The sequence below is a fragment of the Myxine glutinosa genome, chromosome 1 (assembly GCF_964187855.1).
Source record: "Myxine glutinosa chromosome 1, kmMyxGlut1.1, whole genome shotgun sequence".
NCBI classification, from domain to species: domain Eukaryota; kingdom Metazoa; phylum Chordata; class Myxini; order Myxiniformes; family Myxinidae; genus Myxine; species Myxine glutinosa.
This window is the reverse complement of record NC_136261.1, coordinates 78757087-78773652: the sequence shown is the minus strand read 5'-3', so window position 1 is coordinate 78773652 and position 16566 is coordinate 78757087. Positions and strand designations below refer to the sequence as shown.

The 16566-nt window shown below is 41.2% G+C and overlaps 1 protein-coding gene across 6 annotated transcripts in view; it reads right to left on the bottom strand.

Moving 5' to 3' along the window:
* The window catches only part of LOC137425430 (nuclear factor 1 A-type), a 424396-nt gene that overhangs the window by 237297 nt on the left and 170533 nt on the right, over positions 1-16566 (bottom strand). For 4 of the 6 annotated variants that reach the window (XM_078773763.1, XM_078773773.1, XM_078773766.1 and 1 more), the window contains 3 exons: positions 13419-13533; positions 10771-10886; positions 1434-1627 (listed from right to left, as the gene is read on the bottom strand). In XM_078773763.1, coding sequence (XP_078629889.1) covers positions 1434-1627; positions 10771-10886; positions 13419-13533 — 425 coding nt within the window. The remainder of the gene's footprint in view (positions 1-1433; positions 1628-10770; positions 10887-13418; positions 13534-16566) is intronic. The other 2 variants (XM_078773764.1, XM_078773759.1) reach the window with 1 other exon arrangement.

Here is a 16566-nt window from a genome sequence, read left to right as displayed (position 1 = left end):
ACACCTTTAGGCATCTGTGTAAGAGTAAAATGTGCTGTGATCAGAAAATTTGATTCTTTTTCACTCCATTAAAACTATTTCAATAGAACCGTACTCTAGAATTTTGAATACACCCTGCCACAAACACAGCAAGAAGCAATCTATTTATTACGCATCCACTAAGGGAGGGGAGAGGGTCAAAATTAAGGAAAATAAAATTGATACAAATAAGAGAGGTAGGGACGATAGGACAGGTAGAGGCATGTAGGAGAAGTAGGGGAATATGATAACATTGGGGGAAAAAGATTGGGGGTTCAAGAATGCCTGGTGCTCTCATAATCGGAAAGGTCGACGACCTCTGAAACCAACCACCTATCCTCCGGTATAGTTCTCTCTTCTCTCTTCTCTTCCTCTCTTTTTCTCTCTTCTCTTTCTTTCTCTCTTCTCTTTTTTCTCTCTTCTCTTTTTTCTCTCTTCTCTTTTTTCTCTTTCACTTTCACTTTCTCTTTCTCTTTCTCTTTCTCTTTCTCTTTCTCTTTCTCTTTCTCTCTCTCTCTCTCTCTCTCTCTCTCTCTCTCTCTCTCTCTCTCTCTCTCTCTCTCTCTCTCTCTCAGCCCTCCAATAGGACAGACACATTCTTCCAGTAACCCCTCCTCGTTAAACTCCCAAAATCCAGGCTCTCTGCCTACCTCCACTCTTTTGTTACTCTGTTCTCCTTTTGTGGAACGGCCTTCTTGACACAGTTCAACTGCACTCTTCCTCACAGGGTTTCAAACAAGAGGTGGACCACCATCTCATTTCATTCCCCATCCCTACGCATGGTGTTTTCTCCCCCCATTAACCCTACCAATGTTACTGTGCTCCCTCTCTCTCCTATTTTCTCATTCATTCATACCCTCACTTGTGCCGAACCGAAGCCCGAATGCCCCACTGTCAGTACATTGCCTATTTAATCTCAGTCACCTCGCTTTTCCACAAGCCTAAGTCTTTTATAAAAGCACATAAGAGTAAAGGAAGGTAAAAAGTCTGTCTGGAACATACTGGGAGATTGGGGGAGATGGAGGGAGGGATAGGGGGGCTTAAGAGGGAAATTCGCTATATTTGAATACATAATTAATGACCCTTACTCAGGGATTTCTGCAATCTAGCAATGACCCGATTCCAGCCATCACGCTCCTCATACACACATGAACATACTATGTTACTTTGACCTTTTCTATGACCTATATGGCAAATAATTCAATATTAAATCACATTAGTCATTATATATTTTGATTTGTATTAAAATTCAATTCTAGGCAATAAGAAATCAATAGAATGTTTAGAATGTTTGCAGTTTTTGCAAAGACTATTGTACTGAGTGATGCAGAGGGGGTTTCCCCTAAAGCAGTGTGAACAACAACAACAACAACAACTCAAATATGGCTGACAAGGAACATTAGATGTAGCCTTACATTGAGGAAACCGACGTGGCTGGGCTGTTGTCCTTCTCCTGGGCATACCAGCTGCACAAAGTCTTTGAGCGGGTCGTGAGGTGGTGGGTGGTAGCGGATCGCGGAGTGCGTATGCGTGGGGAAGGGGTACGGTGAGTTCTGCACGATGGGAGATGCCGAGAAGTGCAGCGCTGATGGGGGAGGGTGAGAAGCACCTGTGGTAGGAATGAGAAGAAAAAGGGATAAATTGGGGAAACATAGTTGGGAAGGCAATTGGTGCGGATAAACCATTGAGGACAATAAGCAATCATATGCCAACTCTGATGATGCCAACTGATTTGAATATGCCAACGGTAAATTATGCCAACTCTTTGATTCCACTTTATAAAACCGTTACTGCAGTCTTGGAGTTCAAATTAGAACGTATGCAACAATTACCGGAATACAAACATTCAAAGATGCAAAGAGCTCATTGGAATCAGAATATAGTCCGAGGCAAGCTCGCCGAATAAATGTGAAACAACTCTCACATAATATGGATTTGAATGACTTGCACTCACATGAGTTTCTTCTCTCCCAAGTTCTGTTTTTAATAGACATTGCAACAAAATGACTGACTGTCTTTTGCTGGTACTCTGGGTTGTCAAACAATGATCAAATAGGTGTAGCAGTTGAAGTTTTCATGAATTTGCTTGCTACGTCAAAAAAGTTCTAGTAACAAGATACAACGGTCCGAGACAGGCCAACTTTTTAAGTTATTCAATATAGTGTTCCCCAACTTCAATGCACTTGCTCCATTTATCTTCCAAACTGTCTACGCCAGTTAAAATAGAAGTTTTCAGATTGCTCCTTCAAGCACGTCTCCTTTGCTTCAATCGGTTCCTTTGTCAGTGAATCAGTGGCCAGGCAGGTGGGACTTCAAATGTCGAAACGGATAATTATCACTGGGGGCCATTTCCGGGCTTACGGGGGAGGGCGGGGGGGGGGGTTGCAGGAGAGCGGGACGATCCATCTGCTTGAATCCACAATCATGAATGGCAGTCTGCACAACACCGGTCAGGTGCGGAAGGAGAAGCACACCTATCGTCAACGTCCCATTGGAAATTCCCCTTGATGGCAAACAGCAATTTTTGCATGAAATTTACATCATATTCCCTCAATGTGATTGTACATATGTGACATGTAGTCAGGTTCGCAAAGTTAACAAATATAATTTCGTTCAAAATTTTGGGATTAGCAAACCTGTACATTTTTGGAATCATCAGAGCATGGAGAATCCGAAAATCAATGTTGGCATTTGCACAGAACACCTGCATGGCCACCATTTTGGATTTTCAAAATGGCCGCCATAAAATACATATTTTGCGCTATCTCGGCTTCTAGACAACCTAGAAACTTAATTAAATATACTAATCCTATGTTTTCTGGGTCAAGGAATCCAAGAAAGGCCTCAAAATAGTGCTCAGGATTATAGAAAAGCGACAAACGAAGGTAATTGAAAACCATTGTCTTTATATTTGTGATATAACTGTATTACATAATACATGATATTGCAAGTCCTTTGAAGTTATAGGTATGGGTTTATAAAGCAAGAAAGCAGCCTTGTTAGTATCAGATTGAACGATAAGTCCTATACACAGGATCTACTAGGTCTATACCGTTCAGGAATATGCTTTTACAGATCTTCATCACTGTCCTGAGTGTCATCTGGAAAGTCCTAAAAGTGAAGCAAGTGTTCGGATTAGAAGTCTAATGATCCCACCAATGGTTTTCTTGACCTAGAAAACATGGGATTAGCATATTTAAATAAGATTCTTGGTTGACTAGAAGCCGAGATCGCGTAAATTATGTATTTTATGGCGGCCATTTTGAAAATCCAAAATGGCGGCCATGCAGGTGTTTACGCAAATGGCAACATTAATTTTTGGATTCCTCATGCTCTGAATATTCCAAAAATGTATAGTTTTGCTAATCTCCAAAATTCTTGAACGAAAAAACATAGTGAACCTGACTAATGTTGTAAATCAGCAGCATTCCCTTGGCATCCCAAATAATTGAAGCTACGATCTCGCTGGCTGACGGTTGCGTGCAAAATGTATTGGCTTGCGGTGATCCCTTTTTCTGCCTTCTCATGTACCGCAATTTACTTTCACCATTTGTCTTGGTGAAAGAAGCCAGTGGCAAAGCTACATTTCATTACCAGTTGCTAGATTGCCAATAAACCGGGCTGGACCTACATTGAGTCGTTTGAGAAGGTCATGACACAATGCAAGCCGCAGTTGTCAAACCAGAAGGCTGAGTGTTTTGAAGGAGCCATCTTGCTAAGACCTTGGATGTGCCCAACTGTTCGTGGAAGTATGGCGAAAAACGTTGCCTTGAAAAACTCCAACTTGCATGGATATTTTGGCAACCTTAATGTTTCGGTGCTCCATGACTAATGACTCGATATGGGCAGCAGTTTGTGGTTCGGTCACATCTGTCCATCAGCCTGACATGCTGTTCATTATCCGTGCCTAAGGTCAACAACCTATTTGGTCACTGGAGAACGTGAGGTTGCACCTTGCACCTTCACCGCACACAGCAACCATGCGTTTGCGGACTTCTTTGGAGCTGGCTCCTTCTTTGCATAACAATTTGATGACACCTCACGAAGATCCATAATTATATGCCACAGTAAACGTCTAGATAATACTGTAAAACAGCAAACAACATATAATTAAAGAAAATAAGTACATATAACAGGCATATACTATGTTATAATGAGTTTTTAAAAAACCTCATCTCTCGGATGCCACCGAATACCCCTTTCCGAGAACATTCTCAACGTCCCTCATAATTTTGTTGTTTGGTATATAAAGGCTCGGGGCCGGCGGAATGGCCTAAAAGTATGCACACTCGCCTCTAGGATGCCTACCCTGGGTCTGAGTCCCAGCCAGCTATAGACTGTCATCCTGGTGTTTCCCAGGCAGTGTGAATCATCAATTTGTGTACCATCCCTTGGATGGCCGTAAATTGGGCGTCCCGTCTACCGGCATTAGTTAATGGATGTTGAAGATCCCACGGTGTCCTTCGCGAAGAGTAGGCATGCTACCGCCAGCACCATGAACAAATTACAAATTCCTTCCCTGACTTCTTGAGTGGGCCGAGTGGCAACCCAACCAACATTGTAGCCGAGTAACTGCTTCGGCAGAATCCTACAATTGAAACAACAATTATTGGATGGTTTCCACATTAGAGCTTCCATACTTGGACTTTTTGAAAATGTGATGTCGAGGGTGGGTTCACAATTTACAGAGCAACTATGTTGAACAAGTTATCCATACCACTCATCAAAAGCAAGAGTTGAAGTTGTATTTGAGTAGGAAAGTTTTTACCATCTCAGAAGTGCAATGAGGAGGATGGAGATTACGTTGAATAATGTCTGGGAAGCACAGCTGTACTTTTTGTTGAATATCATCAAGTTGAAGTTGTTGTATAGCCCTAGACAGTTCTCTTGTATAAGCCCGTCGCATGGAGACAGCTGATCAATCTCGCAGGAGCGACCCAGAGGTCCCCCACATCCAGGATGGTGTACCCCCGCCTTCACGAAGTCGTCAGCGCACCAGAGTTAGAGAGATAGAGAGAGACAGAGAGAGAGAGAGAGAGAGAGAGAGAGAGAGAGAGAGAGAGACAGAGAGAGACAGAGACAGAGACAAGAGAGAAAGGGCTGGTCTATGGGGACCGATCAGCACTCTGACCATGACCGTGCTGCCCTGACAAAGCCGGGCAGCAGGGAAGAATGGGGAAGATTTGGCCCCTGACTTGCGTTGTGGGTACAACCACCATGAAGAGGTGTCCCCGATAGTTGCTGTAAGCAGTGGTGGCCTGTTTGGTGCTTCCATCTGAGCAAGTGGTTCGCGTTGCTGGGATCCAGGGTTTAAATCCAGTAGCTGTGTTGATTTGTCCATCCTATACTAATGCCCTTGTCTTACATGGGACACATGTACAAACCACTGTATGATCCTTAAAACTGTACAAAAAATGTCCCCTGCCTGGACGGTATCTCGCCAGATTCGAATAAGTGCTACGGTTGTCTGAACGAAAAAAAAACCTTTCCAGAAAAAAGGTGCAATAATCAGTATGCAAATGTAATAATTTGTACCTGCAATCTTTGAAATTCCCTTTTAACTACATGGCATAAGAAGCAAGTTGTAAATCAATGATATTTTAAAAGGAGTCATGCCTCTCCATTTTATTCATTTTCAAATCGAAAAAACTTGCAAATCTTACTTGTATTGAGCTGGAACACTGTTGCTTTGTATTTTGCACAGAAAACTGGCCCCTTTGTGTTTTTACCAAATACTAGAACTCATTTAACGACCCCACTCATTCCCACCTTCTTGTGGGGTCAGCCGGGAAACATTTTTGGCCCACGTCTTTTGCAAACTGGCTGGCCAAGGCTGACGTTCGATTTAAGGTAGCAGGAATTTGAGTTTTTCAAAGTGCTGGCGATAACTTGCCTATACTCTTTGCAAATGCCACCATAGGATCTTTAATATCCACCAACAATCAGCGCTGGCAGACGGGTCCTCTGGCTTAAAATGCTCCCGAGGGACACACGGCTGCCTCGTCCTGTCTGTGAAACACCAGGGTGGCAGTTTATGGCTGCGCTGACATTTGAACGCAAGCGAGACTGCTCAGAGGCTCTTTAAGCCATCCTGTCAACTGTTTTTATATTTATTAACAAATATCACATCTCTAAATACCAAGCAAGCTGGCAATAAGCAGCGACTCTCCAAAGTTTTCTTTTAACTTTCTTTAATCTCTCGTCCACATGGTGATCTCAAGTTTTAACATCAGAGAAGGGTGACTTTAAGGGTGACTGATGCCATCTCAGATGGAATTCATCAATAGAGTGAAAGGTTTAAAAAAAATGTGAAAGGTTTAAAAAAGTGAAAGGTTAAAAAATGCAAAAGGTTTAAAAAAATGTAAAAGGTTTAAAAAATGTAAAACATTTTAAAAATGTAAAAGGTTTAAAAATGTGAAAGGTTTAAAAAAGATGTGAAAGGTTCTAAAAAAGTGAAAGGTTTAAAAAAATGTGAAAGGTTTAAAAAAAGTGAAAGGTTTTAAAACTGTGAACGGCTTAAAAAATGTAAAAGGTTTATAGAATGTGAAACATTTAAAAAATGTAAAAGGTTAAAAAATGTGAAAGGTTTAAAAAAGATGTGAAGGTTCTAAAAAAGTGAAAGGTTTTAAAAAATGTGAAAGGTTTAAAAAAAGTGAAAGGTTTTAAAACTGTGAACGGCGTAAAAAATGTAAAAGGTTTAAAAAATATGAAAGGTTTAAAAAAATGTAAAAGGTTTTAAAAATGTGAAAGGTTTAAAAATAAATTAAACTAAATGATATCAATGAGCAATTTTTATAATTATGGAACATACCTTAATATCTGACCAATTTCCAATTGATTACCATGTATTGAGCTAAGATATTCTATACATTCGTGTGTACATCATTTCTAAAACGTGGAATGTAGGTGATAAACTGCGACACATGAGCGTAACAAGGAAGTTGTATGAATGCATTTTCACTGTAACTCAATAAGAAATATTTCAGGTGATAGAATCAAGGTTTGCTTTACTGGTGTGGTCTTTGATTCCGGTTGTGCAAGTCATGGCAACGGTTGTGCAAGTCATTTTATTACATTCCAAGCGGGGTTAGCAGGCGCTATGAATAACTTATGAAGACATTATTGCAATAACTGATCTCAAGCATTTTAAAATGTTTCCCAATTTGAATGGGCTAACTACCTCCGTCACCGAAGGTGGACATAGGTTATGTTTCCACCCATGTCGTGGTTGTTTGTCTCTGAGGAGCAAATATCAAAAAATTATGGATGCATTCGGACGAAATTTGGTGGACAGGTTGGGTGTGTGACAAGGAAGAATTGATTAGATTTTGGTGAAGATCTGAATCCGGATCCAGATACTAGACTTTTTAAAATTTACATGACTAAGTATACAAAAAAATATGATTCTTCATAATTGAGAGATAGGGCCAAAAACTATATATAGCACTAGAGGTGTGAACACCCACATCTGAGCTATCTAGCCAGGGTTTGAATCTTGGCCCAGCTATAAACTGTCATCCTGGTGTCTCGTGGACAAGGTGAGGCATCAATGTGTGTGCCATCCATGAGATGGACATTAAAGTTGGCATCCCGTCTGCCAGCAATAGTTGATGGATGTTGAACATCTCACTGTGTCCTTCACGAAGAGTTCGCGAGTTATCCCTAGTACTCTGAACAACTTACAAATTCCACAACTATCGGGGATGCCTCTTCGTGGTGGTTGTACCCCCTAAAACAAGTCGGGGGCCAAATCGTCCACATTCTTCCCTGCTGCCCGGATTCGTCAGGGCAGTGTGGTCACAGTAGAAGTGACGATTGGTCCCCATGGACCGGCCCTTTCCCTCTTGTCTCTTCTCTCTCTTTCTATCTCTCCCCCTTTCTCTCTATCTAACTCTGTCGTAGCCCTGACTTTGTGAAGGCAGGGGTACACCATCCTATATATGGGGGCTATCTGGGTCGCTCCTGGGAGATCAATCGGCCGTCTCGGTGCTGCAGGCGTGTTCAAGAGAACTGTCTGGGGCTAAACGAGAACAACACCAACAACTTATAGATTCCTGCTCTAACCTACAGGGGGCATTGCATCAGCAGCACAGTTGCACCTCGTCAGCCAATGATGTTACTCGCAGCCGTATGCTGCATATAAAAGAAGAAGAAGGAGAATAAAAAGAAGAAAGACGTCTGAGAGCTGAGATCAATTTGATGGCCTGTGAACAACAAATTGCTCTCTAAGCCATGCTTGTGGGTAACGATGCCATCTGGGTTCAAAATTGAGAAGAGATCAACACAATGCTGAGACTTGTGTAACAAGCTCTTGAGAAATTAACAAGCTTTTTTTGTTTTAGTTTAAAATACACTTTCATTTTCCTCTTTATTGAAATGAAAGATCCACTGACTTTAAGGAAGGCCATATCCGGTAAAATGGATATTTTTACACCATTTTAATTAATCGACACAAATTTGTTGAGCATACTCAACAGACTTATGCTCAACATACTCAACAGACTCAACAACAACAACGCAATAGAGCATACTCAACATATTATTCACAAAAACAAATATAGCCAGAAGACCATGTTCCCTTTTCCGAAGGACAAGAAATGCATTGGAGAGAGAAATGTTTGGTTAATAGGAGATTCATATGGCATAATAAGGAAAGAGATATAGAAAAAAAGAGAGAAAGGAAGGACGGAAGAAAGAAAGAGAAAGGAAGGATATTGAGATGAACATATGAAGATGAAAATTTTCAAACCGAGTTTCTCCAACTCAACTACTCCTTCAGGTAGAGAATCTCAGCCCAGGTGTTCGTGCTTTGTTATAACCAATGAGAAGCATTGAATCATTTCCAACCGTGGAGGTTTATAGGGGCCAATCCATCTATAATGATTCGTCGAAACAAAAACGAACTGCTGGTTCAGACATTAACCACAATGTGAATACGGTACAACAGTTTAATGTTGAACAGGCCACATAAGGAAGTGCTGAAAAGTTGCTCTTTTTTTTACCCTGGGTCAAACAAGGTAACTGTGAGCCTCCAGGCTCGCCACACATAGCCCTACGTACATCTGTCGGGGCCGTAACAGAGCGTGTCATTGAAGGTTGTTTGGAAAATTAAGGGTTTGCAATATATCCTTCCCGTTACAGCCACCAGCTATAAGAACACAAGTGGTTCTCCCAAAGTCACAGACCAATTAGAAATTATTTTGGTGCCAAGAAATAAAATGAGTTCGTAGAGTTTTCAACCTGAGACTCAAAATGAAGAAAACAGAAAATGGTACAAGCCACAAGCAAGTTTGTAAACACTCAGGTACAGGTACAAGCTACAAGTGAAAAAAAGTTAATGCAGGGATGGGTTTCGGTGATGCATTTGCGCTCATTCACAAAACAGAGATGAAACTTCCTGACAATATTGTATTGTCATGAAAAAAAATAACTTTTCGAAGTTCGTGCAAGTTTTTCAGGTTCTTTTGGAAGAATCCTGAGATTACATTACGAATGAGATGATGGTGGCAATCCGTTGACGGATGAATGAGGGGCTGTCTATATAGCGCTGCAGATTGAGCATGAAAATGAGGGTGAAGTGGCAACTAGCTTCCTACCAGCTAATTTTGAATATTTTTATAAAGTATGGGCCCTGACTACTTCACACACCAAAAATACCCAGAATCCCCTTGGGGGGAACATGTTCAAGTGACGTCATCAAGATGGCCTCCATTTTTATTAAGTTTTTGTATTTTATTTTTACATTGAGGGTCCCTGTGTCATGATCTGTAATAAAATGATACTACCATCTGATTTAAATATTGTATTTAATAATATTAATATTTAATAATATTTAGAATAATATTGAAATAATATTGAAATAATAAATTAATTTAAATGCATGCATGCAATGCATTTAAAAGCATTTAAATTAATTTAATAATTTAATTTAAATATTTAAATAATATTTAAATAATAATTAAATTAAACGCAGCTGATGCATTAAGATCAATTTCTTGGGTATTAGGGTATTCAGTTGTTGGTTGTAATTTTTCTATGTCTCTGCGAATAATACTAACTGCACGGTGAAGTATTTGGGAATCATTTTTGTAATCAGAACCATTGTTGTAAGCGCATTCTCACGAACTTCTGCTGGCTTCATATTCGCTGCTGCAAGTTTTATTCCATTCTTTTTATTCTCTGGTTCTCCACAAATGAAAGTGTTCATCCCAGGAAAAGGCTTCTCTTGACAGTAAAACTACTATATAAACGGTTAGGTACCACGTCAGCACCTGTACACAATGCCAAACTTTACAATTTTGGCAGCCATTTTGATGACGTCATTTAAGCATGTTCCCCCAGAGGTATTCTGGGTATTTTTGGTTTGTGAACTTGTCAAGGCCCCTACTTTATAAAAAATACCAAAAGTAGCTGGTAGGAAGCCAGTTGCCAGTTCCGCCATTTTTAAGGTACTTTTTGACAATAATCTGCAGCCCTAATATATTACACATTCACTCGAGAGCCGGGTGAGGAGAGCAGGAAGGAAATGTAGGAAGTTAAAATTGAGGAAAGAGAGTGTAGAAAAGAGAAGGTGAGAAGGCTGGCTAAGGTGAGTACCTGGCAGGAGTGTGGGAAGTAGAAAGAAGAAGTTGAAAGGCGATGGAAGCAAAGGAATGAGACGGAACAGGAGATGTGTGGCACACAGTGGGATTGGACAAAATTGCAATAAATAATCTCTTACTGTAAAACAACAACAACAACAACAACACCTACCAGAATCCACATCATTGTGCCAGCCAGATTGGCTGCTGCCGGCAGGGGAACGCGTGTAGAAGCTTTCTTCAGGGCTGTCATCATCAAGCGACGCAGTCGACTTGTGTCTCTTGCTGCTGAGATGGTTGGGGGGTGAAACATAACAAAATGAAAGCCAAGCAGTTTCAGGGGACAAGAAAGAAATACGAGATGCAATTCCAAGAAAAAGAACCTCTCTTTCTGACGTCAAGTTAACCTTGATGCAGCTGCATACGTGACCTTTAACCCATATCTCGAGGTGCATGGAAATCCTTTATGAGATGCCGTTGTTCATCTCTAAATGATCCACATTACCCTGCACTTCCTTCGAATCGACTTTGGCTCTGAAGTAAAGTACTTTTGGGGCAGTATGGCCTTGTAAATCATAAATCATGGCAGATGTTTTGAGCAATGGTGTAATGGCCAGTAAGTTGCTATTGACAACGACCTATATTTGGCAAAATCGATCTCATCATTCTTAAAATTATTTGCTGTGCATTTTACAACCTGAAAAATAAAACGCCGATGGTTATTTATTCACAGGTCATGGGATGGTCCTATTTGGAGGCCATCTACATATTCCAGAAACTCTTCCACAAGCCTCTCCATCCTATATCCTCCCTTCCTCTTAATATATATATATATATATATATATATATATATATATATATATATATATATATATATATATAAAGATATATATATATATAAATATAACTGTGAGAAATAGTAGAAACTCCACAGTATGAGCAGGGCGTCTCATCTATATAATAATAGCGTAAGAACTCGACTTTGTTATCCCTTTTACGCCGCACCCAGTGACCCGATGCCCACGGCACTAATGGATTTACGATCTACGAACCGCGCTCTTTGTTTATCACGTACAGCCATACTCGAAAAATCTGAATTAGCTGACGTTGGGGCCCAAAAGCATCCGATTAACTGCCGATACGACGCCATCTTACGACGCCATCGTATTGGCGTCTGCTGGGCGAAGGCGAAGCGAGCCGTCCGCTGATTGGACAGTCGAGTGGTGTGAACATGGGTGGTGTGAACCAAATGGTCTTTTTATTCCCTTGAACATTTTAAATTCGGATATATAAGGAAACGTCTTTATCGTCATTTTAATAAAGTTAAATGGAGTGACGTTGCGATACTCGGGGTGCGTTGCATAAATCCTCGTAACTCAGAGAGGTGTAGCAGGTGGCGAGACGTAAGGAAGCTTAAAGATAACGAGCTGAAAACAGACGAACGATATGTCAATCTCTTTCTACACCGAACGGAAATAAAAGTATGAGAGCGGGAAGGCATGGCCTGAGCACTTCGAACAGAGAGGACTGATTGGACTTAACTTAAAGAGAAAAAATTGGAGCTTAACGGAAGAAGAAGATCCCATGAGCGCTCCCCTATGCCATCCATAATGGTACACTCTATCCATACACCACATCCTCCCTTCCGTGGATGTTCCACGGGTTTCGGCTAGTTTGCATTAAATAAATAATCGGGAGATTAAATCAGACGTGGACGTAGCTTCAGGACGTCGATCTTTAATTTTCGACAAGCTTTCGACCAACAAAGGTCTTCTTCTTAGTCTACAGAAACAACAGGCATGTATATCAGACAAGTATGTATGGTGACATGTGTGTAAGATGTGTGATATGTGTAGAAAATGCATACAAAAGGAAGAGCCACGCTAAAGCTCACTCACCGTCCCCAAGTTCAAGTTTATATTATATGAATATAAATGGTATATGAATATATGCTTGTGTGTTTATGTATGTATGTATCTCTATATTTGTATATGCATGTGCACCGAACTGTAACGCGAATGGTAACTGTAAGCTGCGCTTCTCTTCCGTTGAACATGGGGAAAGTGAGTGAGCTTTAGAGTGGCTCTTCCTTATATATATATATATATATAAATAAGGATGAGAAAAGGTAAAGAAAATTGGTATATATATATATGTGTGTGTGTGTGTGTGTGTGTGTGTGTGTGTGTGTGTGTGTGTGTGTGTGTGTGTGTGTGTGTGTGTGTGTGGGGGGGTGTGTGTGTGTATACACACATATTTTTCCCAATTTCCTTTACCTTTTCTCATCCTTCATATCCATCTCCCATATGTTCCTTATTCTTCCCTATCCATCACCTTGCCTTCTTTATATTAAATATGTTTGATTGAAATTATTTCTGATCAGTACACCCTGCACCCGGTGCATATGTAATATGAAGATGATTCCTTAATGTGAAAAGGGGGACAATGTGCAAACGCTTTTACTCATTTAAAGTGGAAATTGTAAAAGCCTTTCCTTTTCATGCCAAGATGGTATACACTGGCTTCCAGTACCCAATGTGAACCGTTACTTTCTCTTGAGCCACAGGCATCTCTAAGCTCCAGCTGTCAGACTTCCTGCCTGCACAGCCTCTGAGCATAAGACAAAGCATGCGTGTAGCATTCCAACACCGTGCAGATGAACGCTTTGTATACACGGCTTGTTGAGGCCAAACTGGCATGGCGGGGCCATGCCCTGGCCCGGTTGAACTCGACACCATCTGAGCGGCCGGGTCGCCTGCCCGGACCTGATCGTCATAACCATGCCCGGGCTCGCTTCGTGCTGGGTGCAGTCATCCTCACCTTGTTGAGGAGCTTGGAAGCGGACGCCGCATCGCAGCACCAGGACTCATGCTGTAATAGGATTGACTGTCCACATCCATTGGGAAGCTGGGTACCGTGCCGGTGGCAATCGGGGCTGCAAAGAGTCAAAGGTAATGAAGGAATAATGATCAGAAACGAATTTTGAAACACTCATACAGTTTACTCACAACAAACTCTCCACTTCACCAAAGTGCAAATAATATATAAAATCATCAAAGTCTGAGATCCTAATGTATGAGCCACCCATTTTTTTTGACGATGTCCTTTAATGTTCCATATTGTCCCATAGTTGAAAGTTCAACACAAACTTTCATAGTTACACAAGAATAAAACACACTCGGGGCCTCCATACACATGGCCGCAGCCAACAAAGCTGTGCCGCACCTCCAGCACGTGCGAACAACCTTGTACAATCTCTTTAAACAACAGCATCTGCCTTGTTGAAGTATTATTTGACCTTTTGAGGAATTTCAACACCTCACAGTCGCTCCTTGCGCTTTTCCCCCCATACAGCAATGCCGCTATAATACGGCGCAGGTAATTCCCACTCTCTTCCACAATAATTACAATCATTCCCATTGAACGCCAATATGTCAGAAATCCACCTCAGGCATGTCTGGAATGTACCCTTCAACCGCAATTTCGCCTGTGCCCTCTTTCTCCCCTCTCATGCCTCCCTCTCTATAATTGAGTGTCTAACTGGCAGACTTTGGAGTTGGCACCGGCGACATAACAGGTGTGCTCTAACTCAACCGGCTGTCGCAGGCAGCAGGCGCCAACCATCCCAACGCAAGCCGTGCTGGGCTTTTCTGTGCTTATTCATGCCAAGCCGCCACCCACACAATGCAGATGGTGGCAGCCATTTTGAAATGCATACTTTTTTTTTTTAACTGCCTTCCTTACTGTAGTTAATCTATCACATGATAAATAATACGATATGGTAGAAGAAGATCTGTAGCTCATAAAATACTAATAGCAGACAAATTGTTCCATTGTGAAAGAGTATTTATGATGAGGTGTTGGTGATAATTAAATGACATTCAGTTGTGTGTGCACCAGCGCGACTATGGAGGGACGGAAAGGTGAGAAAATTACTGGGGAGTAGAGAGGCGGGGAGTTTGCGGAATGGGGATAAAAGGAAGAAAAGGGAAATTAACAATTCCCATCGTTTTCAAAGATAATATGTAGACAGTCTCAGATATATTATTAATACATCCTTTAAAATGACGAGTCCTTCTGCAAAGCAAACGTACCTGGCAAAACAAGTCAATATGTTTTTTCACTTTAGGTTCGGCACCGGTGAGATTGCAAGGCAGGAGATCTATCCCCTGAGCTAAACACCTGGTGACCTTTTACACCCCGCTGCTCATCCCACTCATGGTTTCTTTGATGGCTTGCACTTCTGTTACAGTATTCCTTGTTCGATACATCTTTAATTCACAGCATAGTACCATTCCAGGCGGTACATGTACAAATCTCGTTTGCCTGGTTGACCATCCTCTAGATTATGATAGCGACAATTACCTATTAGTGTATACGTCATGACAACAAAGACTTAAGATAGTATTGACTATCTTAAGTCTTTGCATAAAAAACATGGAATATTAAAAATGACCCTTCCATTGGATCTACGGGGCCACCTATTTATTGCAAATGTCAAGAAAAGGAGGAGCGGGGCACTGTCTGGCTGGCACAAATGTACAGTACATGGTGAGTGTAGGAGAGCGGAAAGGAGGTGGTGGGGTTGCACATGTACAAATGACAACACTTACTAACATGATATGTTTAAAGCATTTTCCCCCAAATTGATTCCTTAATTTTAAGTGCTCAGAAAAACAACCACAGAGCAGCCTAGTTCAGTCTCACTGCAGCACGAAGGCCTCCCTCAGTTCATCTGATCGAGGGCTGTTTAACATACGAGTGCTCTCCGAGCTCGACAAATGCCAGTTGGTGAGAGCGAGTGGCCATGGGACTCAAACCCACACCAGATAATGGAAAAAGAAACAAGTATTTGACCGCTCGAGCTTGTATATTTCATTTAAATGTCCATTCTGATCAATTTACTCATGTTCTATATACTGGCACTCAGGTTACCTTTAGACTGGTAGATTTTGGAGGGTATGGCCCACCACGCGGTCCATGCGTTTAATGTGTTTGTTGCTACTTGGCACAGTTCTAAGATTTAATCAACATGCATGAGGTTGTTAAATCTAGTTTGATTAATGGAAGGTTTTGTTTCATAAATTTTTAGCTTTCCAATTCCCAACCTACCAAATACTCTGCTCTGTTATTGGAAACAAAACACACACTTAGGAAATAGAGTAATGCTTGGTCTAACTTTTACTCGTCCACAACAGTTGTGCACATATAGCATATAACTGCATTTTGCATCATACAATATTTGATGGGCCTAATGGCCTCTCACATTGAAGTTCCTTCTCAGGGAACTCGTATTATATACACCAGCAACGGTACCCGCCCTATGGGTGGGGCTTCAATTTGGAAGCCCAAATGAAAAGGCAAAATATCAGAAATTGAAGGCTTTTTTATTTTAAACGATTCATATAAACATCCGTTGAATCACATCACACGCAAATCATCAAAACCTAAACAGTACATGGCGCCCATTTTGAAAAAAAGATTGAATTCTGCAAAATGGAAGCGGCCGCTACATGTCTTTCTCAGTCGCACGTTTATGTGTGAAGAGTGCGCGCCGAATCTGTAACACGGAAGCGGCTGCTTCACCTGTTTCTCAGTCGCTTTGCACACGCTGCCGTGTTACTTCTGAGCCACACGTTTATATAGGAAGATCGTCAGGAGTCGATCTACTCTCTCCTGGTACGTATAATTTCAACAAAAGCCACATCACTGTTCATATCGGTAAATATTATTCCATCGTGTTTGGAAAAACTGGAAAATTGGAGAATTGGAAAACTTGGAAAAATTGGAAAAACAATATAGCCTATTTTACTCCAGGGGGTCCTAGGATTACCCACCCAAAATATCATTGCGATCGGTTCAGCCGTTTTTGCGGTACCTTCAAACGGACAGACGGACGGACAGACATTTGGTGAATTATAGTAAGATGGCACACTCAGGTCATGCATATGGCATAATTGCATATGAT